We start from the raw sequence: 25,563 nt of genomic DNA on the forward strand, positions 1-25,563 counted from the left end.
CTGCTCCCCCCGCCCGGTGCGAGGCCGGTCCCTCCCCGGTAGTGCGTCCCGCCCCGCCCCGCCGCGGGCAGCACCGCCCCCGCCGCGCTCCCGCCCGTGCCCGGTGTCCGGCATGGCCCCCTCGGTGCTCGCCGGCGTCTGCCTGGCCGCCACCGTCGCCATGTTCGCCACCGGCCTGTGAGCGAGCGGCGGCGGCCCCGGGCGGGGGCGGGGGCGATGGGGAGCGCACCGGGACCAGCTTGGGGGTGCCCGGAGGGCCGAGGGCGTTGGGGGTGCAATGGGGGGGACCCCTGAGCCTATTTTGGGGTGCAGTGGGGGCCTTGGGGAGGGGGATTTGAGGGTGCAGTGGGGCCCATGGGGGGATGCGGGTGCAATCAGGACAGCAGGGCTGGTTTTGGGGTGCAGTGTGGGGCCTGGTGGGAGGGTTGGGGATGCAATAGTGATGGCACAAGAGGCATTTTGGGGGCTGCAATGGAGGCCATGGAGAGGCATTTGGGGGTGCAGTGAGAAGAACATCAGGGTGAATTGGGGGGAGCAATGAGGGCTGGGGGCTGGGTTGGGGGTGCAATAGGGAGGGCATGAGGGCCAGTTTGGGGCTGCAGTGGGGGCCATAGGGGGTTGCAAAGGAGAGGGCACCAGGGCCAGATTGGGGCTGCAGTGGAGGCTGTAGGGGTGCAATGGGGAGGGCATCAGGCCTAGTTTGGGGATGCAGTGGGCCATGGGTGGCTGGCGCAGAAGGACTGGGGATGGCGCTGGGGCCAGTTTGGGGGGTGCAGTGGGAGGGGAGTGGAGGAGTGGATGCAGTGCCTGCTGACTGCAGAGACTGGAGCTCCCCCTCCCCAGCACTGCCAGGTGCCCAGGAGGCTGCTGCCCCCCACTCTCCCCAGGTCTGACCTGCGCCAGATTTTGATGACCAAAAGTGTGGAGAACATCCAGTTCCTGCCCTTCCTCACCACTGATGCCAAGTACAGTGGGGTTGGGCCCTGGGGCAGGGGGTCACATGTATTTGGGGGCCAGGGGGAATCCCCTGGGCTGCAGCCAAGTGCCTGTGCCATGTCCCTGCAGCAACCTGAGCTGGCTGGGCTACGGCTGCCTGAAGGGGGATGGGACGCTGATCACTGTCAACGCCATCGGGGCAGCGCTGCAGACCGTCTACATCCTGGTGTATCTCTACTACAGCCCTGCCAAGGTGGGGCAGGGGCCTGGGGCAATGGGGAGGATGGGGGACCCTCACCCTAACATCCCTCTGCTGTCCCTCCCAGCGCCCCGTGCTGCTGCAGGTCCTGCTGCTCCTGGCCGTGGTGGTCACTGGCTGTGGCTACTTCACCATCCTGGTGGACAAGGGGACGCGCCTGACCCGCCTGGGGCTCTTCTGCAGCGTCTTCACCATCACCATGTACCTCTCACCACTGGCTGACCTGGTGTGTGGGGCTCGGCAGAGCTGGGGGGGTCCAGCCTGGGCCCTGCCTGACGTTTGCTCCTGCAGGCCAAGGTCATCCGGAGCAAGTCAACACGGTGCCTGTCCTTCCCCCTGACGGTCACCACCTTCATGGCCTCCAGCAGCTGGACACTCTATGGCCTGCAGCTCCACGACCCCTACATCACGGTGGGTTGGGGTGGTGGGAAACAAAGGAGTGCCATCCCATCCCACCCTACCCCATCTCATCACGTCCCAGCCCATCCTACACCATTGCCTCCCACGCAGTGCCATCCCTATCCCATCCCATGCTGGCCTGCTTCATCCTCATTTTGCCCCATTCCCCCATATCCCCACTGCACCCTTCTCCATCCCATCTCACTCTTATCTCATCCCACCCCATCCTGTTCTGTTCCCATCCCATCCTATCCCATCACATCCACCCCCATCCCATTCCCATCTCACCCCATCCAACTCTAACCTATCCCATCCTACCCCATCCCTGTCCACTCCATCCCCATCCTGTTCTACTCTATCCTATCCCTTCCCATCCCCATCCATTCCCATCCCATTCCACCCCATTCCCCTCTCATGGCTCAGCTGAGCACTTGGCTTGGGGCCAGCCCTGTTCGGCCCCGTGTGTCACCCAACCAAGCCCGTGACAAGGCTCAGCATGATGACTATTGATTTTAATTAATTAGCTGGGATGGGGCCAGTAAACTTCCCCTGGCACTGCAGGGGGATGGGTAGATCCACTCTTCCCCCATGTCCTCCTGCAGGTCCCCAATGTGCCAGGGGTTGTCACCAGCCTCTTGCGGTTCTGGCTCTTCCAGCGGTACCGGCCAGGGCAGGACAAGCCCTACAGCCCTCTGCCTGCCTGAGGGGTCCTCTAAGGAGTCCCCCAACTCTGGCCTGGGCTGGCCCCATGGCCGAGCCCTGGATGCCACCACCACTGTCCCTTTGGCCGCTCCCAGTGGGACACCACAAGGGACCTCCCGCCACCAGCCCTGCATCAGCAATGGCTGGGGAGCTCTCAGCGATGCCTTCACGATTCCATGAGCCCCTCAAATCCCAGGGTGGGAGGATGGTTTTCCATGCCCACAGCCCTGGCTGGCACCAGGATGGGGCTTCCAGGGATCCAGGTGTTTCTTTTGTATGGATTCAAGTGCCTTTTAATAAATCAGAGACTTCCCAGCGCCTGATTCTTGTCCCTCCCTCCTGCTGCTGCTGCAGATGATGGTACAGCTCTTGACCCTGCAGCTGCTTTGGGAGCTCCTTGTGGTCATCCAGGGGCTGCTTGTGGTCATACAGAAGCTATTCGTGTTGGGGGCTCATCCTGATACCCCCTGGGCTCCGGCAAACCCTCACCAGGCGTCAATCCTGGTGTTGGGCACAGGGCTGAGTTGCGGCCAGGAGGAGACCCCGGGGAAGGCAGCGCTTTTGTGGGGCTGCTCTGACCTCCCTGAGCTATGGGAGCAACTCATCACAGCATGAGGGTAAAAGTCTGTTCTGGAGCTGACAAGCAGCCACCAGGAACTGGGAATCGATGGGAATCCTTGCTAAACCCCCGCGGATCAAGCGGGCCTGGTTCAAGAATCGATTCTACGTTGATTAACCAATTAACAGTGATCTGGAATGAAGATATTGGGCCGGTGCCTCAGTGGAGGGACAGGAGGGGCCAAATCACACAGCAGATGCTGGAGCCTTGTGGAAAGTGACTCCCATGCCATGCAGGAGACCCACACCACTGAGGAGCCTCACCACATGCTCTGGCCAGATGACACTGTTGGGATGAAGGATGCAGTGCCGGGGACATTGGCAGGAGCTGTGCTGTGCCTCAGCTGCTTCTGCACACCTTGCACACAGCCTGCAAAAATCCATCTGGAGGGACGGGGTCGAGCCAAGCGCGGTGCTGAGGGAGGGAGGACAAGCTCCCGGCATGCTCCATCTTGCCCCTGTGGAGCCGGGGCTCCCTGGGCCTGCTCCGGCTGCTCCCGGGACTTGGCCCAGCAGGGAGGTTCCCCCCGGCAGCGGGAGCAGCTCCCAGCCCGGCCCCACGGCCTCGGGAAAGGGCAGCTTTCTCCACTGACACACCTTGGCAGCCAACCGGTCGTGCCAGCTGCCCCGTGCCGGGAGCGGCTGTGACGTGGCCCCTTGTGCCAGGCCAGAGGCAGCTCCCGGACGCTTCTGTGCAGGGAGGAGCCGCTGCCAGGCTGCTACCACATGGGCTGGGAGTAGCCCCTGATGGCCATGAGTAGAGGCCCTGGATTGCCCTGAGCAGCCCCTGGATGACCATAAGTAGCCCCTTGAAGACTGTGAGTAGCCACTGAATGGCCATGAGTAGAGGCTCTGGATTGCCATGAGTAGCCTGTGCAGGGTCATGGATAACTCACAGAGGGCTGTAAGTAGCTCCTAGATGACCACAAGTAACCCCTGATGGTCCTGAGTAGCTCACAGAGGGGTGTCAGAAAGCCCCTGATACGTGTAGCCACAGGTTGGGGCTGGATGCCATAAGTAGCCCCTACATGACCACAATTAGATGCTGGATGGATATGCTTAGCCTTGAATGATCACAAGAAACCCTTGGTTGGCTGTGAGTAGCCCCTGATGGCCCTGAGTAGCCCACAGAGGGCTGTCAGTAGCCCGTGGAGCACTGCTGTCCTTGTGCTGTAGTCCTGACCCCAACAAGGTCCCACGTGGCTGAATCCAGGGCAGTGTCACCCCCCAACCATCCCTGTGCCAGTGAGTGCTGGGAGCTTCCCACCTGTTTCCCACCCGCCTTTGCTGCTCAGGAAACAGCTAATTAGATGCTTCTGCTAATTAACCCGAGTCCTCCCAACCGCTCCTTTCTGCAGAGGATACACAGCTACTAATTAAAATCCCAAAGTCCTTTGGCTGGTGGAGCCGGCGGCTGCCAGGGCAGCAGGTCCTGGCACACCAAGTCAGAGTGCAGGGATGGGGGTCCCCAGGAGCAGGCCCCGCTCCCCCCACCCCAGACAGAGCCCCCCACCCTTCCCTCTTCGCAGTGAAGCCCAGTATAGCGCTGTGGATGGGCAGAGGACCCGGGGGAGCAGGGAGCTCCCCTCGAGCCGCCCGGGGAGGACCACCCCGAGATTTAAAGGCTGTGCCGCCTGCCCCACCCTGTCAGTCCCTCTCCTCCTTCTTGGGAATCCGGCCGGTGGGACGGGATGAGGCTCCTCCAGCTCCCACCTGCAGGGGTGAACCACATCTGAGCCAGGAGTGTGCTTGGGCTCTGGGGCATGGCCTGGTCCCACATCCGACTCCAGAGCCCAGTTTCAGGGAGCTCAGGGGGGCAGAAGCAGGGCAGGACCAGGTGTGTGGGGAGGGGTTCCCACAGCCCTTCAGAGTGGTAGGAGAACTGGGCCTGCATGGAGACCCCTCCGGTTCGCAGAGCCCCCCAAACCCTCCCCGAACATCCACTTCACACCGGTTGAGAGCTGAGCGATTCTCCCGGGAGAGCCAAGTGATTCCCCCAGGGTGGCTTCCAGCAGTTCCCAGGGTCCTCAGTGCCCGTGGCCCCCCGCTCCCCCTGTGTCCCGGGATCACAGAACAGAACCGGCAGCTGCCGTCCCAGGGCTTTATTGAGGTCCGAGGCGCAGCCCCCGCCGGCTCAGGTCGGCCCGCGCCGCCCTGATGTGCTCCTGCAGCTCGGCCGCCGCCTCCTCGCAGTCGTTGAAGGTGGCCAGGCGGTAGCCCACGGTGGCCAGGGAGTAGCAGCCGAAGGCCACGAGCAGGTAGACGGGCAGCGGCAGCAGCGCCTGGCGGAGCGGGGCCGGCGGCTGCAGCCCCGGCGGGGCCAGAGCCAGCGCGGCCCAGGCAGAGCCCAGCAGGGCGAGTCCACACAGCCACTGCCCCAGCTTGGTCATGGCGGCCTGAGGGGAGACGGGGTGTCAGAGGGGACGAGGCAGAGGGGATGGGAGAAGAAAAGGGAGAGGGGAGAGGGGGAGAAGGGAGCCCGGGAGAAAGGAGCAGAAAGAGGGTAAAAGGGGAACAGGAAAGACGGGGAATGGGGGACGCATGAGAGGAGCAGAGGGGGAAAGGGGAAATAGGAAAAGGGGAGAGAGAAGACTGGGGGAGAAAGCGGGTCAGGGGAGAGGAGCAGAGAAGGAAGGAGGAGGGGAGCCCGGAGAGTGGGGCCAGGAGAGAGGGATCGCCCAGCGCCGGGCCCAGTCTCCACCGGGGCCTCCTGACCGGACCGCGACCCCAAACCCCTCCGGGCCTCCACCAGCCGGACCGGACCGCTCCGAGCCCTCCCCAAACACCCCGGCCCGGGCCCAGCCCCGCCCCCACCTGGCCCGGTCCTGCTCCCGGTGCTGGTCCCGCTTCCTGCCCGGCGCAGAGGTGACGCCACGGCAGCGCCGCGCGCGGGGCCTGCCGGGAGCTGTAGTTCCACGGAGGAGCGGCCGGGGACGCCCCCTGGGGGTGGGGCACGGCACCGCCCGGACCCCGCCGGGACCCCGGGTCCGGCCCCGCTCCCGGTGCCGCAGGAAGCTCCGGGCTTTGTTGGCCGCGGCCGCGGCCGGAGGAAGCATCTGGTTTCCTCCACGTCCGGCCGGAGAGGTGCCAGGGGCCCGGCGTGGGAGCAAGTCCTGCCTGCCCTCCCACGGCTGCGGGGACCGTGCCGTTCCCACCCCCCCACCGGGCAGCCCCGGTGCCCCCCCCGGTGTCCTGCTGAGGGCACACATGAGTTTGTAATCCCCTGCCAAACCCAGCAGCCTCGGCCGTGCCAGCACAGGGGTCTGGGGCTGGAGCCCTGAGCCACTGGGACCCCCACAGCCCCCCTGGCTGCTCCAGCCTCTGCGGCTCCAGAGTCTGCTCCAGCCTGCCCGGCTCTGCTGCGATCTGACTCCCTTGCAAGTCTGGGCAGATGAGATGCCAGCAGCCCATCTCCCCCCTCCGGCCACCTCCAGCTCCCCCGGGCACCCCAGAACCAACCCCAGGCTCCAGGGCTGCTCCCAGCACACAGCAGGGCCAGGAACTGAGCCGGGAACTGGCCGAGGGGACAAGAAGCTACAAAGAAATGGCTTTATTGGGCAAGAGGGAGTCCTGGATCGGCCATGGGGAGGGGGCTGCCCCAGGGAGGGGCAGCAGGACATCAATTTCTCTTCCTGCCCTTGCCGACAGCCTTGGCAGGAGCAGCAACAGGCGCTGTGGACTGGTAGAGAGTGGAAGAGATCTTGTTGATGTAGTAGAGGCCGACCATGGAGAAGATGAGGCTATGAGGGCAGAAAGGAATAGGCTGCTCAGCTGCCAAGGGCAGGAACATGCCAGGGTCACCCTAACACTTTCCCCTTGGATCCCACTCCCCTGCCCTTCCTAAACCAACATTTTCCCCTTGGATCCCACACCCCCGCCCTTCCTAAACGTTCTCTCTTGGATCCCACTGTGCTGCCATTCCCACCAGCCCCCTGAGGGTCCCTGGCACTCCTGGCCCTGCCCAGTATCCTGCCCCCCTCCCAGTGCCACCAGCGACCCCTCGGGGTCCCCTTGGCCACTCCACACTCTCCAGGGCAGCTCTGGACGTACCAGGTGGTCACACAGACCCGATGGATGAGGCCAGAGGCGAACAGGGCCAGCAAGAGGCAGGTGAGAACTGTGGTGAACCAAGAGACATGATGCTGCAGGGCTGCCCCCAGTGATGGGGGGCCATGGCTGCAGCACTACAATTTACCAAACCCCGCTACCCACCCCAGGCCCAGGAAAAGCTCAGGGGGAGCTGCCACAGTTCCAGGGCAGGGCTGGGACCCTCCAGTCCCACCACTGGAGCACCCCCAGCCCATCTGCAGGCCTCTGGACAGCCATTTGCTCCCACTCCCATCCTGGGCCCCCACAGGACTTACTCTCAGGGAATATCTTCGCCTGGAAGCCTTTCCCGAAGATGAGGTTCTCCAGGTTGTTGAAGGCCTGGTTTTAGTGTTAAGGGACAGAACGGCACCCTGCTGTCCTCCTGAGCCTGTCCCATTCTCTCTGCTCCATCCCCACTCCAGGCCCTTAGACCTGCTCCCATCCCTGCACTCCCATCCCATCCCCTGGCCCTGCTCCCCATCACCAGTTTGGTCTGGTTTCCAGCCCCCGATATAGTGTCCTGGCCCCACTCCCCACCAGCCCCGTTCCTGTCCCCCCGTCCTGGTCCCACTCCCGGTCCCCGTGGATGCTGTGAGAGAGCAGACAAAGAGTGCAGAGCCCAACAGCCCGCCCTGGATCGTGAGCCACTCGGTGGAGGCGAGCTGCCGGCTGTACATCTGCATCCCGGCGAACAGCAGCAGCGACAGCAACGACGACAGCGCCAGCGATGTGCCCGTGCCTACGGCTGGGCCCGCGGCAGACTGAGCACCGGCACGGGCACGGGCACGGGCACGGGCACCAGGACCAAGGCCGGACGCGGGACCTGAGTCCACCCTGAATCCATAGGGCCGTTCCGTGCCCGTCCCCGCCACCTGCCGCCCCCCTCGCCCCTCCTTCCCCCATTTCCCCAGCCCAGTTACTCCTCCACTCCCGTTAGCCCCCGTGCCCCCAATACCCCTCTGCCCTGTTACATCTCCATTTCCACCGCCCCCGTTCTCCCCGCTCCCGTTACCCCCTCACCCTGTCATCCCCGTGCCCTCGATGCCCCCCTGCTCCGGTACCCCTCATTTCCCCCCTTCTCCACTACCCCGCTATCCCCCTACCCCCGGTACTCCTCCCGCCTCCGTTACCCACCTGCCCCGTTGCGCCCCCTTCCCCGTTACCCCTCTGCCCCTTGCCCCGGTACTCCCGTCACCACCCCTGTCCCCGCGCCCCTTTTCCTCCCTCCCCCCTTTCTCCCACTACCCCATTCCCCCGCCTCCTGTATCCCCGTATCCCCCTTACCCATGGTCCCCCCGTCCCGTCCCGGTCCTGTCCCGGGGCCGCCGTTCCGCGCACGCGCACTGCGGCCGCGCGCAGGGGGGACACGGCAGCACCGCCGAACTGCGCCACTGCGCGTGCGCCAGCGGCCCCGCCCCTCCCGGCGTGCGCGGTCTCGCCACCTGGCGGCCAGGAGCGGCACTGCAAGTCCCCGCCGCTCGGAGCGCCCTCTGGCGGCGGGGACGGGAACAGCGGGCGGAGCGGGGGCGCGGGACCCCCGGCCCCGGTCCCTGCCCCGGTCCCTGCCCCGGCCCCGACACCATCCCCGGGATCACCGGCAGGACCGGCGCCACGCTCATCCCGCCCGCAGCTCTCCCGAGGCGCCGCTCCCCGAGCCGCGCTACTCTCCGCACGCGCCCGTCGGGGGATGCCCGGGGGTGCGGCGGGAGCATCCCGGTGCCGCCTCCCCCACCGGTGCCGCCCCTCCGGTGCCTCCACCGCCCCCCGGAGCCGCCGGGGCGGGCGCCGCCGAGCATGCGCGCCGCAGCCCTCCGCCCTCCCCCCGGCTCCGCCGCTCCCTGCAACACACCGGGGCGATCGCGGCCGCCGCTGCTGCCGCCGCCGCCGCCGCGGGCACGGGCGCGGGGAGCGGAGCCATGGCCGAGGGCGAGGACCTGCAGACCTTCACCTCCATCATGGACGCGCTCGTCCGCATCAGCGTGAGCGGCCGCGGTGGCGGCGGGGGGGCGGACAGGGGTCCCCCGGGACCGGGTCGCCGTGGCAACGCGGCGGGGACTGGGGGGGGCGATGCCCTTGAGGGGTGGGCGGGCAACGGACCCGCACCCCGACTCACCGCAGCGACCCCGGGGTGGGCCGTCATCGGGACCCCCCCTACACCGAGCCATGGTCGAGCCGGGAACACCGGGTGCGGGGGGGGCGGCCCCGTCCCGGCCCCGATCCTGGTGCCCAGCGCGGTCCTGGCACTGGTCCCAGTGCCGGGCCCAATCCGGGCTCTGCTGTGGGTCCAGCCCCGGTCCCCATGCCAGCCTCCATCTCCATTTCCATCCTGGCCCTAATCTCCCTCTCCATCCCAGTACCAATCTCAGCACCCATCCCAGTCGTCATCCCCATCCCAGCCCTGGGCCCCATCCTGGCACTGTTCCCGGTGCTGGTCCTCATCTCTATCCCAGTCACCATCCCCATCCCAGCCCTGGATCCCATCCTGGTGCTGATCCCAGTGGTGGCCCTCATCCCCATTCCACTGTTGGTCCTGATAGTGGCCTGATCCTGGCCCTGCTCTGGGCCAAGCCCCAGTCCCATCCCCATCCCAGGCCTGAGCCCCATCAAGGCTCTGATTCCATTGCTGGTCCTGATTCTGACCATGCTGCTGGTCCCAGGCCTGATCCTGGCTCTGATGCTGACCCCGGTCCTCATCCCTGCCTCAGCCCTGGTCCTGATATTAGTCCTGGTTCTGGTGCTGTTCCCAGGCCCAATCCTGACCTTGTTGTCATCCCAGCCTCAGCCCACAGCCCCATCCCAGTGCTGGTCCCAATGCTGATCCTGATCCTGACCATGCTGCTGGTCCCTGGCCTGATCATGCCCATGATGCTGGTCCTGGTGCCAGTGCTGGCCCTGATCCTGATCCTGATCCTGGTGTAGCCCCAGTTCCCACCCGTGTTCAGCCCTGGGCTTCATCCTGGTGCTGGCCCTGGTGCCATTCCTGACACTGCTCCCAGGCCTGATCCTGTCCATGAGGCTGGTCCCAGTCCTTGTCCTCATCCCAGTGCTGGTCCTGACACTGGCCCTGGTTCTGGCTGTGGTCCCAGTGCTGACCCTAATCCTGGCCCTGCTGCCGATCTCAGCTTCATTCTTCATCCCAGTGGCAGCCCTGATCCTCATCCTGGTGCGGGTCCCAGTGTTTGTCCTCATCCTGTCCCTGCTGCTGGTCTCAGGCTTCATCCTTGCCCTGATGATAGTCATGGTCCTTGTCTCCATCCCAGCTCAGGTCCCAGTACTGATCCCAGTCCTGATCCTGATGCTGATCCTCGCCCTGGTGCTTGTCCCAGCCCTGATCCTTACTCTGGTGCTGATCCCAGACCTGATGCTAATCCTGGCCCTGGTGCTTGTCCTGGCCCTGATCCCAGTCCTAGTGGTGGTCCCAGCCCTGATGCTGATCCTGGCCTTGGTACTGATCCTGGCCTTTGTGCTGGTTCTAGCCCTGATTCTGGCCCTGGTGCTGGTCTTGGTGCTGATCTCAAGCCGTGATCCTGGCCCTGGTGCTGGTCCTGGCCCTGATCCTGGCCCTGGTGCTGGTTCTAGCCCTGATCCTGGCCCTGGTGCTGGTTCTGGACCCATCTGGTCCCGGCCCCGTTCCGCTGCTGGCGGGTGACACTCCCGCTCTCTCCGCAGACCAGCATGAAGAACATGGAGCGGGAGCTTGTGTGCCCTGTGTGCAAGGAGATGTACAAGCAGCCACTGGCACTGCCCTGTACCCACAATGTGTGCCACGTGTGTGCCAGCGAGGTGCTGCTGCAGCACGGCCACCTGTACTGTGACCCCACCTCTGAGCCCACCTCACCCGCAGCCACCCCGTCCACCCGCAGCCCCCGCCTGGGCCGCCGGAGTGTCCCCAAACCTGACCGGCTCGACCGCCTCCTCAAGTCAGGTGAGGCTGCAGGGGACGGCAGAAGGCACAGGGGCAACAGGGGAGACAGGGATGGCTGAGAGAATGGGGATAGTTGGAGGGGGTGGGGATGGCTGGAGGGGGTGGGGATGGCTGGAGGGGATGAGGATGGCAGCGGGCACAGGGACAGCAGAGGGGCAGGGATGGCTGGAGGAGATGGGGATGGCTGAAGGGGATGGGCACTGCAGAGAGGACAGGGACAACAGAGTGGACAGGGATGGCTGGAGGGGATGGGGATAGGAATACCTGGAATAGATGGACATGGCTGGAGGGAATGGCAGAGGGGATGGGAAAAACAGAAGGGTAGGGGATGGCTGGAGACAATGGGAGTGGCTGGAGGGGACAAGGACAGTGATGGCTGGAGGAGATAAGGACAGCTGGAGGGGACTGGATGGCTGGAGGAGTGGAGAATGGCTGGAGGAGGCATGGATGGATGGCTGGAGGGGGTGGGTACAGAGATGGCTGGAGGAGAGGGAGGATTGCTGGGGGACAGGGATGGATGGCTGGAGGGGAGGGGGATGGCTGGAGGGGATGGCAGAGGGAACAGGAACAGCAGAGGGGGTGAGGATGGCTGGAGAGGACAGGGACAGGGATAGCTGGAGGGGTTGGGAACAGGGAGAACTGCAAGGGATGGGGATGGCTAGACGGAATAAGGACGAGGACAGCACCGTTGGCTCTCCCGTAGGAGGACTGATGGACTCTGGGGTCTCATGCCCTGCTGAGCCCCTCTCTGCCTCTTTCCCACAGGCTTTGGCACATACCCGGGGCGTAAGCGGGGTGCCGTGCACCCCCAGACCGTCAGCTTCCCGTGCCCCGCCTGCCAGCGGGATGTGGACCTGGGCGAGCGGGGCCTGGGCAGCCTCTTCCGCAACCTGACGCTGGAGCGGGTGGTGGAGCGGTACCGGCAGACCATCAACATCAGCGCAGCCATCATGTGCCAGTTCTGCAAGCCCCCGCAGCTGGAGGCCACCAAGGGCTGCACCGAGTGCAAGTCCAGCTTCTGTAATGAGTGCTTCAAGCTCTACCACCCCTGGGGCACCCAGAAAGCCCAGCATGAGCCCACGCCTCCCACCCTCACCTTCCGCCCCAAGGTACGGCGTCCCCGTGGGTCCTCCTGCCCTGATGGGGGATTAAGGCTGAGAGAAGTGGGATTGTTCAGCCTGGAGAAGAGTTTTGGGGTTACCAAATTGTGGCCTTCCAGTACCTGAAGGGAACTTAGAGGAAAGATGGGGCAAGACTATTTACAAAAGCCTAGAGTGACAGGACAGGGGGTAATGGGTCAAACTGAAAGAAAGTAGGTTTAGATCAGATATTAGAAAAAAATTCTTACAGCGAGGGTGTTGTGGTACTGGAAAAAGTTGCCCATGGAAGTTGTGAATGCCCTATCCTTGGAAGTGTTCAAGGCTAGGATGGGGCTCTGAGCAATGGCGTCTGGTTGAGGATGTCCTGTTCATGTCAGGGGGGTTGTAACAAGATAATTTTCAAGATGCTCTTCCAACCCAGACCATTGTATGATTCTAAGATTTGGGGGTGCAGTGGAGGGACTCTGCAGGGGGGGAGAGGGATGCAGAGCCCCGCTGAGCCCCGCTGTGCCCGCGCAGGGGCTGATGTGCCCGGAGCACAAAGAGGAGGTGACTCACTACTGCAAGACCTGCCAGCGGCTGGTGTGCCAGCTCTGCCGCGTGCGCCGCACCCACACCAGCCACAAGATCACCCCGGTGCTCAGCGCCTACCAGGCCCTCAGGGTAAGGGCTGTGGGGCTGGGCTGGGGCTCTGCGGGGAATCGGGGGCACCGCAGAGCCCCGGTGCAGATGGGGGGTGCGGGGCGAGGTGGGGGCTGCCGGCACAGCATCTCATCACCTTCCTGCAGGAGAAGCTGACGAAGAGCCTCGCCTACATCCTGAGCAGCCAGGACACGGTGCAGACCCAGATTGCCGAGCTGGAGGAGACAGTGAAGCACACGGAGGTAAGGGCAGAGGGTGCCTGTCTGTCACTGAGCTGTCCCTAAGCAGGGGCTGGCCCTGCCAGCCCAGTCCCCTCTGGTCCCAGGACATGCCACACACTGACCCTGCCGTGTCCATGCCTGGCAGGTGAATGGCTCACAGGCCAAGGAGGAGGTGTCACAGCTGATCCAGGGGCTCTGTGCCATGCTGGAGGAGAAGCGTGCCACGCTGCTGCAGGCCATTGAGGAGTGCCAGCAGGAGCGGCTGGCCAGCCTGCACTGCCAGATCCGGGAGCACCAGGCCATGCTGGAGAACTCGGGCATGGTGGGCTATGCTCAGGAGGTGCTGAAGGAGACTGACCACCCCTGCTTTGTCCAGGCTGCCAAGCAGCTGCACAACAGGTACTGGACTGCAGGCACAGGGCTGCCAGGGGGGTCAGGGCCCTCTGGTGCCCAAGGTGGCACCCCAACATCCCCGCTCTTCTGTGCTGCAGGATCCTCAGGGCCACTGATTCACTGCAGAGCTTCCGTCCTGCAGCCAACGCCTCCTTCAGCCACTTCCAGCTGGATGTCAGCAGGGAGCTGAAGCTGCTCACCGACCTGGCCTTCATCCGAGGTAAAGGCAGCGGGACCCGGGCACCGGCTGTGCCCCGTGCCAAGGCACAGCCCCTGTGGGCAGAGCGGTTCCCTGCCCACCTCGGAGCCGCAACTCAGCCACAGCTGCCCAGGGCCGTGCTCGGGCAGGCGCTCGCGGATCTGCCGGTGCCCCCTCCCCGTCAGGGACGGCCCCCGCCCCAGCAGCCCCCAGAGATATCCCTGCCCTGCCCTGTGCCAGGGTGGCCGGGCCAGGGGCAGACAGGCAGGGCCATGGTGCCAGGTGAGGGCAGCAGGAGTGCCAGAGGGTGAGTACGGAGCTGCCCCGCTGCCGGGCAGGCGCTTCCCGCAGGGCAGGAGCCGCGTGGCCCTGCCGGACCCGCTGGCGACACGTTTCAGACCTGCTTCTACCTCTCTTTGTTTATAGGCTGCGGCCGCTGCCGAGGCGTCACCGAAGTAACTGAGGCAAGTCACACCCCTGCCCCAGAGCCGCCCCGCTCTCTCTTCCCATCCCTCCATCCCTCCATCCTGCTCCCACCCTGGCCCTGCTCCGCCGCCATCCTCCATCCCTGTCCTGCCTGCTGGCGCTGGCAGCCGGTGGCTCTGCTTCCTCCATCTGCCGCCACTCCTCCTGCCCTCCCACCCTCTCGCCCCATTTCCGTCCCCATCCTTGTCCCATTTCCATCCCTCTCTCGCCCCATTTCCGTCCCCATCCTTGCCCCATTTCCATCCCCCTGTCGCCCCATTTCCATCCCACTCCTTGCCCCATTTCTGCCCCTTCCTTGCCCCATTTCTGCCCCACTCTCACCTCATTTCCATCCCCTCTAGCCTCATTTCCGTCCCCTCTCAACCTGTTTCCATCCTCTTCCTCACCCCACTTCTGTCCCTTCTTACCATTTCCATCCCCTTCCTCATCCCATTTCTGTTCCACTCTCACCCCACTTCTGTCCCATTAATTACCCAATTTTCTGCCACCTCCTTATCCCATTCCTGCTCTCCCTTTCCCCATTGCAACCCCATCCTTGCCCTATTTCCACTTTCTTCTCGCCCTGTTTCCATTCCCCACTTTCATTTCCATCCCAATCTCACACCATTTCCATCCCATTCCTCACTCCATTTTCATTCTCTCCTTGCCCCATTTCCACCCCTCTTGTTCAATTTTCTTCCCCTCTTGTCCCATTTCCATCCTCTTCTTTTCCCCATATCTGTCCCTGCTTCACCCCATTCCTGTCCATATCCTTGCTCCATTTCTGTTCCTGTCTACACCCTTTTCTGTCCCACTCTCACCCCACTGCCATCTTCTTCCTCACTCCATTTCCACTGCTCTCCTCATCCCTTTTTTTCCCCCTTTTCTCATTCCCATCTACCTCCTTGCCCCATTTCTGTCCTACTCACCCCATTTCCATCCCTTTCTGCATCCCATTCTGACCCCATCCTTGCCCCATTGTTTCCCCATTTCCATTCTCCCTCTCTTTGTGTTTCCATCCTAATCTCACCCCATTTCTGTTCTGTTCCTCTCCCCATTTCCATCCCTCTCCTTGCCGCATTTCCACCACCCTCCTCATCCTGTTTCCTTCCTCTTCCTTGCCCCATTCTCATCCTTTCCTTACCCCCATTCCACCCGCTATCCCCTCATCTCTTCTTCCCATCCTGCCTCTGTTCCTACCAGTACATTCCACCACCCTCCATCCCCATCTCGTCCTCCTCCTCTTCCACTGCCTCCACTCTCTATTTCTTTCTCTCTCTCTCTCCTCCCTCCCGACTTGCACTCGGCCTGTCTGGTCCCTGGAGCCCCACAGCAGCAGCTCCTCTGTCTCCCTGACTCTCGCTCTCCTCCGGTGCCGACACACGGTCTCCGCAGTCAGACCCCTCTAGACTCTGCTGGTTGTGCGTCCGTCCGTCCGTCCGGAATCCCAGAATGTCCCCTCCCTGCGTCCGGCCGCCTCCCCGCCTGTGCGGTGGGGGATGCTGCCTGATGCCCGCTGCTGCCTCTCCCCGCAGCGCCCGAGGCCCCCGTCATCGACACGCAGCGCACCTACACCTACGACCAGATCTTCCTGTGCTGGCGGCTGCCGCAGCACTCGCCACCTGCCTGGCACTACACGGTGGAGTTCCGCAAGACCGACGCCAAGGCCAAGGGGCTGAAGCTGTGGCAGCGGCGGGAGGAGGTGCGGGGCACCTGCGCCCTCGTCGAGTACCTGGACACCGACAGCGTCTACGTGCTCCGGGTGAAGGGCTACAACAAGGCGGGCTTCGGGGACTACAGTGAGGACATCTACCTGCACACGCCGCCCGCCCCAGGTGAGAGGGGATGGCTGCTCGGAGCACCCCAGAGCGCCCCGCTGTGCCGTCCTGGTCACCCTCTTCCTCCTTTCCTCCTCACAGTCCTCAACTTCTTCCTGGACAACCGCTGGGGCTTCAACCGGGACCGGCTGGCCATCAGCAAGGACCAGCGCGCGGTGCGCAGCGTTCCCGGCATCCCCATGCTCTTCGCAGCCGAGCGCCTGATGACCAGCTGCCACCTGTCCATTGACCTGGTCATCGGCGACGTGGCCATCACCCAGGGCAAGAGCTACTGGGCCTGCTGCGTGGACCCCAGCTCCTACCTGGTGAAGGTGGGCGTGGGGCTGGAGAGCAAACTGCAGGAGTGGTTCCAGGTGCCGCAAGACGTGGTGAGCCCCAGGTGAGTGGGGCGGTTTGGGGTGTACAGGGAGTCCTCTGCCTGTTCCTACCTCCCCAGCAGACACTGGGGTGTGGGGAGAGCTCCAGCCTGTCCCCTGGGTGTTGGCATCAGGACTCATCTGTCTCCCCTCTGCAGGTATGATCCTGACAGCGGCCACGACAGTGGGGCGGAGGACACGACGGTGGAGGCACCTCCTCCCTACGCCTTCCTCACCATCGGCATGGGCAAGATCCTGCTGTCACACGGCTCAGCCCTCACGTCCCGCGACCCCAACGGCTGCACCGTGCCCTTGCCCCCGCGCATCGGCATCTGCCTGGACTACGAGCAGGGCAAGGTGAGCTTCTACGACGCCGTCTCCTTCCGTGAGCTCTGGGAGTGCGGTGTGGACTGCTCGGGGCCGGTATGCCCTGCCTTCTGCTTCATCGGAGGGGGGGCCCTGCACCTCCAGGAGCTGGTGGCCAACAAGCAGGAGCGGAAATTGACCATCGGGAACTTTGCCAAGCTGGACTGAGCCGTGCCTGCGCTCCCTGCACGCCGCCAGCTCTGCCCCCCAGGCACCCACAAGCTCCAGGGCCTGGGGGGACACAAGTGGGCAGGGAGCAGAGCATAGGGGGTGGCCCTGGCCCTGCCACCTCTGGGGACAGGCCAGGTGTTTGTTTTGTGGGATGGGGGGACGGGGACAGCTTTGCCGTCCCCTCCTCACCCTGTCCGCCTGCCCCTAGCTCCAGCTCAGCCCAAGGCTGCTCTGGGCTGGGGCTGTGGGCAGGGCTGGCAGAGGGTCAGCCCTAGAGATGGGTCAGAGAGGGGGACGGGGCTGCGCAGGGAGGGGGGTGGCAGGTGACAGTGGGGTGACAGTGAAGGGGAGAGGCTGGGTGCTGGTTGGGGTGGGGGAGGCAGCTGGGGTGGGGGAGAGGGCGGGGGGAGGCTGGGCTGGAACAAGGTGTGAAGATGTTTTGTAAAATGGCTCGTTTTCAATGTGGCTCATCTGGCCGCAGCCAGGCACAGCCCCCCGGGCACAGCCACTGGGGGGTCCCTCCCATGGGCTGCTGGGCACTTCAGTGCCCCCCGCTCTGCCCTGTCCTTGGGCAGCAACGTGCCTGGCCAGCCCTGCCCGTGCCCTGCCTGCACGTGCTCCGAGGGCCGCGCTTGGCTCCCGTTACACCACTCGGTGCCAAACCGCACACAGCTGGGGTGGGCTGGGGCTGCAGGGTCCAGATCCGACCCACCCAGGAGCCCCAGCACCTTGGGAGCTGTGCCGGTGGTCTCACACCGGGATCTGTCTGAGCTGCTGTCATTTCTCCTGGGTTCTGTTACAACAAACGCTGTATTTTCATGGTTTCCTACAATAAACTGCGATGCCAGACCCCTCCGGAGCCTCCCTGTCACAGGGGAGCCATGGGGCTGGGCTGTCCATGGGGCCAGACTATGCCAGGGGTCCACAGGGCCTTAAGTCTGGATTGGCTGTGGGGTCACAGGGCTGTTCTTTGGGCTGTGGCCAGCAGGCACCAACCCTTCCCAGCCCAGGCCATGCTGACGTGTCAGGTCCTGCCTGTCCTGTGCCTAGCCACGTGGTTGCTGCCACCCTGTCACAGAGTGCCAGGGGGCTCCTGGACCAGCCATCTCCCCCCTGGGCCAAGAGAAAACTCCTGCAGCACTGCTGGGGAGTCCCAAGGGTGGCCCGTCCAGCCAGGAGGGCTGCTGGGTGCTGAGGTATCTTGTCATAGGGGTTATTGCAGCTGGACCCCCACCCAGGTAGTCTGCGTGGCAGGTGGAGGGGCCATAGGTGAGGCAGGGCCCTGCCTGGGTGGGTGCTGGTCCCTGGAGATCCTGGCCCCTAAGCTGGAAGCTGGAGGAGGCCACAGGGCTGAGCTCTCTGCAAACAGGCAGCTCTTTGTAGGGCCCAGCCCTGGTGCCTGTTCAGATTCCTGGGGCCCTGCCCAAGGCTGGGGGGGCTGAGTGGGGCAGCAGCAGTCCCAGGCACACCCTGTCCCCTATGGGGCTCTGCTTTGGGCACACGACCCCATCCCCAGCTGGTGGCATGGATCTGGGGGCAGAGGTTGCTACACTGTGCCTGAGCCCCCTGTCAGTGCAACCCTCACCTCCCACAGCAGTCTTGGGGCACCAGGCAGCTCTCTGTGCTCCAGAGACCCCCAGCCCCTTGCCTGCACCCCAGCACAGCTGATACCTCCCAGCACAAGCTGGGGTTCCTGAACACCTGGCACAGCCATCCGCCCCACCCAGAGCCCACGTACTGTGGCCAAGGGACCCACAGGCTGCCTGCTGCTGGGCTGGTCCCAGGGCCGTTCCCGGCCAAGCACTGGCTCTGTGCCTGTGCCCACACGGGATCTCTTTGGGAAAGGTTTGGTTCCTTGTTTTTCTGCCTTTTCAGTGGTTGCCAAAACCCTCCCAGTGCCCAGGAACAGGCCCAGCCCAAACTGGGGCTGCCAGGGGGCCACCACTGCACTCCAGGCACGGCTGTTCCCAAAGTTTGTGCCCTGGCACACGTCCCCCTGGGGCCACCACACTGCCCCGAGGCACATCCCACTGCCCCTTCTTCCAGCACCCCCCGAGAATTTTCAGGGCTCACTCAGCATTTGGAGGACTCTGAGCCCAGACAGGCAGGGGATGGGAGCAGGACACGCCATGTGCACCCAGTGCCACACGTGCAGCTGCTCGGCCCCATCGGCGCGTCACATTCCGCCTGTGCAGCCGTGGGGAAACTGGATGCATCAAACGAAACACTTTTGATCGTGAACAGAAACCGAGAGCGCAGGAGGGATGAGAGGGACGGAGTCTGGCAGGACATGTCACACCCAGAGGGATGCAGGGACCAGGGACACAGTGACACCCCCGGCACTGCCTAACTGGGACATGAGAGCAACCACCCAAGCCGAGGCCACCTGGGTGGGTGACAGCCATGCCAGGGGAGTCACTGTCCCAGAGAAGCCCCCCGGCTACACCACGGCACAGCCCTCGGGACACATGGCTGCCCCCATCCTTTTATTGTAACTGCGATAAATATACCCCGGCTGAGGACCTGCCACCCCGCCGAGACAGGCCCGGCACCAACACCCCACAAATAGAGATATTTATATAAAATAACACCACAAAAAGAGCCACTGAATCCCCGGGAGTGAGCACAGGAGGAGCACGAGCCCAGCCCTCCACCCCCGGCACGGAGCAGGGTTGCAAAGCCAAGCGAGTGCGGGGACCGTGGGGTGTGCGGGACCTTCCCTCCCGCCCCCAATCTTTGTTCATCCAGTTCTGTCATGTGCACGAATCCGGCTGCTCCAGAACCATCCGGCTCCCGCTGCCTACGGCGAAGGGCCGAGCAGCACCGGGGGATGTGCCCGGGGCCGGTGCTGCTCCCCCGGGAATGGAGGGGTTGCGGCTGCCCCCTCTCCTCGGCAGCCGCCCTCCTTCCCAGCGCGTCCCTCAGAGGTTGTCGGAGCCGGCGGCGGGGTTGGTGTAGGTGAAGGTTCCAGCCCTCGTGGTGCTGCTGCCGGCCACCTTGGGGGGAGGAAAGGTGAGGGGGTGTCAGCACTGGGCTGAGCCTCCACCCCGGGGCAGCAAAGGAAGCCCTACGCCCTCTCCGCGACCACTATGGGCAACCAAAAATTGCAGCTGCCACCAGCCATGGGCACTTTGGGCTCCCTGGGCCCCCACGGACACCCCGAGCCCCCCCGTGCGCAGGAGGAGCCGCGGTGGCCCCGGCCGTGTTCCCGCACGATAAGCCGGCCTGGCGAGTGCGAAGGTAAATATTTACCCAGGCCCCTGGTATTTGTACAGGGTGAGCTGCTCGAAGGGAGTCAGAGCAGCTGGACACGGCCCCCGCCCACAGACCCGGCGTGGGGGAGCACAGGGCACGGGGGGACGGGACAGCTCCCTGTGCCCCACATCGCCTTGGGGAGCTCTTTGCACCTCCAGGCAGCTCCCAGCGCCACATCTGCAGCTCCAGTTTCGGAGCTGCTGGTGCGGGACGTGGGGTGCTAGCTACAGAAATCATCCCCTCAGCCCCCCACCAGCCCTGCCGTGCTTCAGCCCTGCTCCCCACCAGTGGCAGAGGATGCTGTGAGAGCAGGAGACCTGAGGGTCCGGCTGGGACGCAGCTGAGCAGGAGAAGGGGCAGGGTGGGCAGGCAGAAAGCCCCCCGAAGCCGCTTGGGAGGGGCACAAGGAGTGGCTGCTGCCCAAGGTCGCGGGGAGCTCCCCGGAGCCGGGCCGGCTCTGCCCGTGCCGGCCGCACACCCACTCTGAACGCTGCTCCAGCCAAGCGTGAAAGTTACACTCACCTCCTGGTGAGGCCGGCGTGGGACGAAGTCCCCGGATACCTGTCCCTGCCCGGCCATCTCCATTAGCTATTAACCCAGAATCCAGGGGATGTACGCCCGCCTGGTCCCCACAGCAGCCGGGACCCCGGGGATGGGGCTCTTGATCTCACCTGGCTGTAGGGGTTGGGCTTGCTGTTGGGGGACACGTAGCGCCCGTGGCTCTGGTATTGGAGGTATTCAGCCATGGGATGGTAGGAATCCTTCTGGCTGAGCAGGTCCAGCTTCCCTCGGCTTTTCCGGCGGCAGGTGCAGGTGGACTTGGGGAGGTAGAAGGGGTTGGAGCATGGCCAGTGTGGGGGCTGGGACAGGCCACCCACCAGGAGAATGCAGGTGAGGACCAGGGTGGGGATGGGGCCTCACCATCAGGAGGAGACAGGTGAAGATGCTGAAGAGCAGCAGGATGCTGACAAGGACCAACAGAGCAATGGCCCAGTCCGGGACCACGGGCACTGGAGCTGGGGACACCACCTCTGCAGAGCCTGAAAGAGCAAAGGTGTGTCTGCACCACAGGCAGAACTGGGACAGAACCCTGAGGGACCCCTGGGACAGGACACCAGAGCCTGAGCCCTCCTGCATGGGATCCACTTGCTCTTCCCAGTGTTGCATGACACAGGCACTGGGAATGTTCATTGGCTTTGCCCACTGCAAGCCCCAAGCCCATCAGAGCATCAAGCAGGCTCCCTGCCTCAGCCAGGACAGGGTGATGTTTATGGAGCCCCCTGAGCTCTACCGAGGCTCCATCCACCCTCCCTGCCTAGCCTGGAGCCTCCTCTCACTCTGGATGCTGTCCAGCTGCAGGCCCATGATGAAGCCATTCTGGTCCAGGCTCTTCCTCAGGCGCTGCTCAGCGGCATCAGGGGTGACAGTGTCACTGCTGTTCCCAAACACGAGGGTGGACTGGACCTCCACCGAACCTGGGCTGCATGAGAGGGGACATTAGCACCTGGAATGCTCCCTGAGGGGTTCCACATCAGGGGGATACACCAAGATACAGCACATCAGGGCAATACACCGAGACACACCAGCCACACCGGCATTGCTGCTGCTCACCTGTACTGCAGCTCACTGCACCCCATGTAGGTCTGCGTGCCCAAGCAGCCTGCACAGCCGAAGACATGTTCAAACTGGAAGGAAGCATTGAGGTCATGGCCACCTCCCCACAGACACCCCCCTTTCCTGTCCCTATGCAGAACTGGCAGGGCTGCTGAAGCTGCTGGCCAAGCAGATGCTCAGGGTGCTTCCCTGAAGAGCCCTAAGGTGAGGTGGCTCCTTCCCAGCATGGCTCAGGGGCTCCACTGGTGGGGCAGGGCTGGGACTCACCATGGTCAGGACAGTGCGGCTCAGGCTCCTGTACTCCTCTGACGCTGGGTCGCGCAGGCTCTCATTGAAGCTCCTGTTGATGATGCGGAAGGACAGAGGGACACGGACGAGCAGCTGGATGGCAGCAGGCAGCTGGGCTGTGGCTTTGCTGGGGTTGGGACCACCCTGGGTGGGTGTCTGCCCAGGAGCCGTGCTGCTCTCAGATGTTGTCCGTGTAGGGAAGACCCGAATACTGGTGCTCCCATTGCCCCTGCTGCCATCCACAGTGGTGGGAGCGGCAGAGCTGCCATTGGTGCTCATGTGGGGGGCCCAGCTGCTGCTGTTTGAGGTGGCATTGACATGGGAGATGGCTGGGCTGCTGGGGACAGGCATCGCAGTACCGTTGGACATGGCATTGCCTGTGGAGCGGTTGCCAAACTGGAAGGTAGTGGTGTTTGTGCCAGGGAACATGGTGGCATAGGGAAAGAGAGTTTGGGACCGGCTGCCCCCTGTGCTTTTGGGGAATATATTTGGAGACATGGTGGTGGTTGTCGTTTCCGTGGTCATTTCCATGGTGGTCGTTTCGGTAGTTTCCATTTCCATGGTCGTCTCGGTGGTCATAGCATGTGTACCTGGAGGAAACACCAGGAGTCTGTGGCTGCAGCCCAGTTTGGGAAGGTTTTACCCAATACAGCTCCTCAGCTGGACACTGTGGAAAGCACCACGACCGCAGGAGCCAACAGCCAGTGGCTCTGTCTGCCCACGAGGCTAAGAAGACCTTCAGCAGCAGCCCAGGACTGGGGCTAGCCCTGGGCACATGTGGCATCACCGAGAGTCCAGGTGGTGCTGACTGGGCACTGACAGCAATGCCATGTCCAGCCCTACAGACATCCCACCCTGGGCTGTCTCTGCCATGCTGGGGGCTCAGGTACACTGCCCAATAAAGCCTCCCTTGCTGTGGGTGACAGGGTGGGGTGTCCCTGCGCCCCCCGGACCTGCCTGGCATGGCTGTGGGCCAGCAAAGGCAGCTCCTGGGCAGGCTCCCAGAGGGTGCTGCAAGAGCCGGCGGCACTGGAGGAGAGCCCGGGGTCCGGGTGCTCACCGGGACACACCTGCATTCCAACCTGCGAGCCCCGGGCACAGCCTGCTCCGGCTGGCCCCGGCACAGCCCAGCCCTTGGCCGAACCCTTCGGACAAGGCAGAGGGGCAGCAGTCTGAGCCTTTAGGTACTGCCTTTCCCGGGCACAACCAGCCCCGGAGGGCTGCATCCCAGAGCCAGAACGGGAGAGGCGACAAAGTCCCTGCTGCCAGGATGCCACTGGTTCCGGTGTCCCCTGGTCCCCACTTTGAAAGGGATCCTGCTCGGCTCCCCCTGCGCCGGTACCTCCCCGCCTGCTCAGGTCCCAGCCCGGCTCTCTCTGGCTCGAGGTGCCTCCCCAGCCCCTCACCTGTTCCCAGCACCACCAGCAGCAGAAGGGCAGTGGAGGCCATGGAGCTTGTCCGGGGGGTCCCGGCTACTCGCGGAGCTCGGCGGCGGCTGCTCTCCCGTTAGCCGGCGGTACTCGCCTCAATCCAGGGATCCGGAACTGGCAGCTCGACAGCGGCCGAAGCTTTATAGAGCACCTGGAGCAGGTGGGGAGGCTCCACCCCGCCGCCGGCTCCAGGGAGGGGGGTCGCTCTGCCCCCCGCTTGGCACAGGGGTGTCACCGCGCCGATGAGACTCCCGGAGCATCACCCCCCCAGGCTGGGTCCCCCGCGCTCCCCTGGCTTGGGGGGACACCGCTGGCAGCGTCCCCGTGCCGTGGGTGGACCCAGCCTCGGGTGGGGGCTCAGGGCGGGACAGTAGCCGGGCATCCCGGGGCAGGGGTGGGAACAGCTTCTGCCTGGCTCCGTGGGCTGAGCCACGGCCCCCAGGACCTGGTGGGGGGCACAGGGGGGACACGGAGCACCCCAGCCCCTCGTGCATGGGGGGCCTCATCCTCTGGCTCAGCCCAGGGTTAATCATTACCGGCCAGCCATCGCCTCGCCCTACACTCAAATAAACACCGGTGACCCCCCCCTGAAACTCTTACGCAGGTACAGCCCAGGGCCCCACGACATCCCAGTACCTCCCAGCAATCTCTCTCCAAGTTTCAGGCCCCCCCCCAGCAGGCACAAACCCCCATCCCCACGCAGGACACAGGTGATGCCGGTGCCGCGCTGGGTGCCAATGCCCCACCCCAGAAGTAACGGACACCGCCCGTGCTCGGGTGCAGGTGACACGTGCTCCTGGCACAGCCAGGCATCAAAAGCCACTGCGGTCCCTCCCTGCCCTTGTCCTGCAGACAGTCCTGATCCCTGGGAGAGTCCCTTGGGAGGGTGCTGATTCCCGTGAGGGTCCCAGTTCCTGGGGAGGCCTTGGTCGGGGTCCCCACACTTGGGTCCTGCCCAGCCTCGTGTGAAGCTAAAGTGCCACCCTAGTCATGCCAAAGGGTTCTGAGGTGGTGACAAAAAGGGGAGCAGAGAGGGGTACCCTCTGTGCTGCAGTGACATGAGGGAAACGGATGGGTGGCCCAGGTGTCAATGCAGGTGGGATGGGACCCAGCAATACTCTGTTCCCCTCACAGGGGTCACAGCCTTGGCAAGCCAGGACACATGCAGGCAGGTGCAGGCAGCAACTCTGGGCGAACACGTCCTTCCCAAAAGGCCTCACCATGGGGATGGCTGCCTCTGTGCAGTGATGCTCACCCCTGCTGCCCTCTGCTCCAGCCCCAATCCCCAGCCCCACTCAGCACAGGGGACTTTCCCCTGAGCCTCCCTATCCCCCCAAAGCGGGGGCTGGGGGCTACAGTTTCCTTCCTGCAGACACCCACAGAGGACACACCGTGTGAGGGGCTGAGGGGCAAGATGCAGTCCCAGGGGCCTCAGCCACTGCTCTCTCATGGCAATCACCTCACCCACCAGCCCTGGGAGCGGGGGCCGTTAGCCCACCCTGTCCATATCCAATAGGTCCCATGTGTCCACCCCCACCATGCCTGGTGGGTCCTGTGTGTCCACCCGGTCCATGTTCAGTGGGTGCCGTGTGTCCACCCTGTCCGTGTCCGGTCGGTTCCTTGTGCCCATCCTGCCTGCGCCCAGTGGGTGCCGTGTGTCCACCCTGTCCATGTCCGGTGGGTGCCGTGTGTCCACCCTGTCCATGTCCGGTGGGTGCCGTGTGTCCACCCTGTCCGTGTCCGGTCGGTTCCGTGTGTCCACCCTGTCCGTGTCCGGTGGGTCCCGGCTCTCCCCGTCCCTCCCGCGCGCGCCCCGCTCGGGCTGGTGGCCCTGAAGCTGCGGCGCCCCCTGGCGGGCAAGACCCCGAACCACACTCGTGCGGCGCACCGGCACCGCCGGACGCACCAGGACCGAAACCGGGACTGGGACTGGAGAGAGACCGAAATTGGAGAGGGACTAGAGCGAGACCGGAGCGGGAGGGGGAAGGGGACCGCTACTGGAGCAAGACAGGGAGTGGGACCGGGACTAGGACTGGAGCGACAGCCGAGCGGGAGAGGAGCGAGAGCGGAACCGCTACTGGAGCGAGACCGGGAGCGGAACAGGGAGTCGACTGGAGTAATACAGAGCGGGAGTGAGACCGATACTGGAGCGAGACCGGAGCGGGAGGGGGACTGGGAGAGGGAGCAGGAGATGGAGCAGAAGCAGAGTGGGACCGCAACGGGAATGGAACCGGGAACGGTACTGGACCGGGACCAGAGAGGGAGCAGGAGAAGGACCGGAACAGGAACGGGACCTG

General features: G+C 64.3%; 5 protein-coding genes across 10 annotated transcripts; 2 read left to right on the top strand and 3 right to left on the bottom strand.

Annotated features, from left to right (window-relative positions):
• Nucleotides 1–50: 50 nt before the first annotated feature.
• SLC50A1 (solute carrier family 50 member 1) lies at nt 51–2,611 on the top strand. Of its 2 annotated transcripts, XM_085082437.1 has the most exons (6): nt 51–177; nt 888–965; nt 1,066–1,189; nt 1,263–1,421; nt 1,487–1,606; nt 2,197–2,611. In XM_085082437.1, the coding sequence occupies exons 1-6, from the start codon at nt 113–115 to the stop codon at nt 2,296–2,298; spliced, it is 648 nt and encodes a 215-aa protein (XP_084938563.1). In that variant the 5' UTR covers nt 51–112; the 3' UTR covers nt 2,299–2,611. The 2 variants fall into 2 exon arrangements, with proteins under 2 accessions (XP_084938563.1, XP_084938561.1); XM_085082435.1 differs by lacking the exon at nt 51–177 and having other exon boundaries at nt 638–965.
• Nucleotides 2,612–5,001: 2,390 nt separating this feature from the next.
• On the bottom strand, nt 5,002–5,851 carry DPM3 (dolichyl-phosphate mannosyltransferase subunit 3, regulatory). Of its 2 annotated transcripts, none has more exons than XM_085082116.1 (2): nt 5,729–5,851; nt 5,002–5,310 (listed from the first exon to the last, which is right to left on the bottom strand). In XM_085082116.1, exon 2 carries the CDS (start codon nt 5,302–5,304, stop codon nt 5,017–5,019), a length of 288 nt encoding a protein of 95 aa, XP_084938242.1. In that variant the 5' UTR covers nt 5,305–5,310; nt 5,729–5,851; the 3' UTR covers nt 5,002–5,016. The 2 variants fall into 2 exon arrangements, with proteins under 2 accessions (XP_084938242.1, XP_084938243.1); XM_085082117.1 differs by lacking the exon at nt 5,729–5,851 and adding an exon at nt 5,630–5,720.
• A 598-nt stretch (nt 5,852–6,449) lies between these two features.
• KRTCAP2 (keratinocyte associated protein 2) lies at nt 6,450–8,415 on the bottom strand. The gene is made up of 5 exons (XM_085082118.1): nt 8,288–8,415; nt 7,594–7,748; nt 7,279–7,342; nt 6,965–7,031; nt 6,450–6,654 (listed from the first exon to the last, which is right to left on the bottom strand). The coding sequence occupies exons 1-5, from the start codon at nt 8,289–8,291 to the stop codon at nt 6,534–6,536; spliced, it is 411 nt and encodes a 136-aa protein (XP_084938244.1). The 5' UTR covers nt 8,292–8,415; the 3' UTR covers nt 6,450–6,533.
• TRIM46 (tripartite motif containing 46) lies at nt 7,638–17,528 on the top strand. Of its 4 annotated transcripts, none has more exons than XM_085082115.1 (10): nt 7,638–7,748; nt 8,288–8,982; nt 10,678–10,928; nt 11,694–12,037; nt 12,548–12,691; nt 12,817–12,912; nt 13,037–13,290; nt 13,383–13,504; nt 13,910–13,947; nt 15,484–15,765. In XM_085082115.1, the coding sequence occupies exons 1-10, from the start codon at nt 7,731–7,733 to the stop codon at nt 15,625–15,627; spliced, it is 2,106 nt and encodes a 701-aa protein (XP_084938241.1). In that variant the 5' UTR covers nt 7,638–7,730; the 3' UTR covers nt 15,628–15,765. The 4 variants fall into 4 exon arrangements, 3 of the variants coding, with proteins under 3 accessions (XP_084938241.1, XP_084938239.1, XP_084938240.1); XM_085082113.1 differs by lacking the exons at nt 7,638–7,748; nt 13,910–13,947 and adding exons at nt 15,868–16,165; nt 16,301–17,528 and having other exon boundaries at nt 8,797–8,982; nt 15,484–15,783; XM_085082114.1 differs by lacking the exons at nt 7,638–7,748; nt 13,910–13,947 and adding exons at nt 15,868–16,165; nt 16,301–17,528 and having other exon boundaries at nt 8,804–8,982; nt 10,673–10,928; nt 15,484–15,783.
• Nucleotides 17,529–19,152: 1,624 nt separating this feature from the next.
• On the bottom strand, nt 19,153–23,431 carry MUC1 (mucin 1, cell surface associated). Its single transcript, XM_085082695.1, has 7 exons — nt 23,243–23,431; nt 21,816–22,426; nt 21,546–21,619; nt 21,272–21,414; nt 20,856–20,974; nt 20,606–20,752; nt 19,153–19,675 (listed from the first exon to the last, which is right to left on the bottom strand). Exons 1-7 carry the CDS (start codon nt 23,283–23,285, stop codon nt 19,601–19,603), a joined length of 1,212 nt encoding a protein of 403 aa, XP_084938821.1. The 5' UTR covers nt 23,286–23,431; the 3' UTR covers nt 19,153–19,600.
• Nucleotides 23,432–25,563: the final 2,132 nt, after the last annotated feature.

The sequence above is a fragment of the Lichenostomus cassidix genome, chromosome 25 (genome assembly GCF_008360975.1).
Source record: "Lichenostomus cassidix isolate B80296 chromosome 25, HeHo_3.0, whole genome shotgun sequence".
NCBI classification, from domain to species: Eukaryota; Metazoa; Chordata; class Aves; order Passeriformes; family Meliphagidae; genus Lichenostomus; species Lichenostomus cassidix.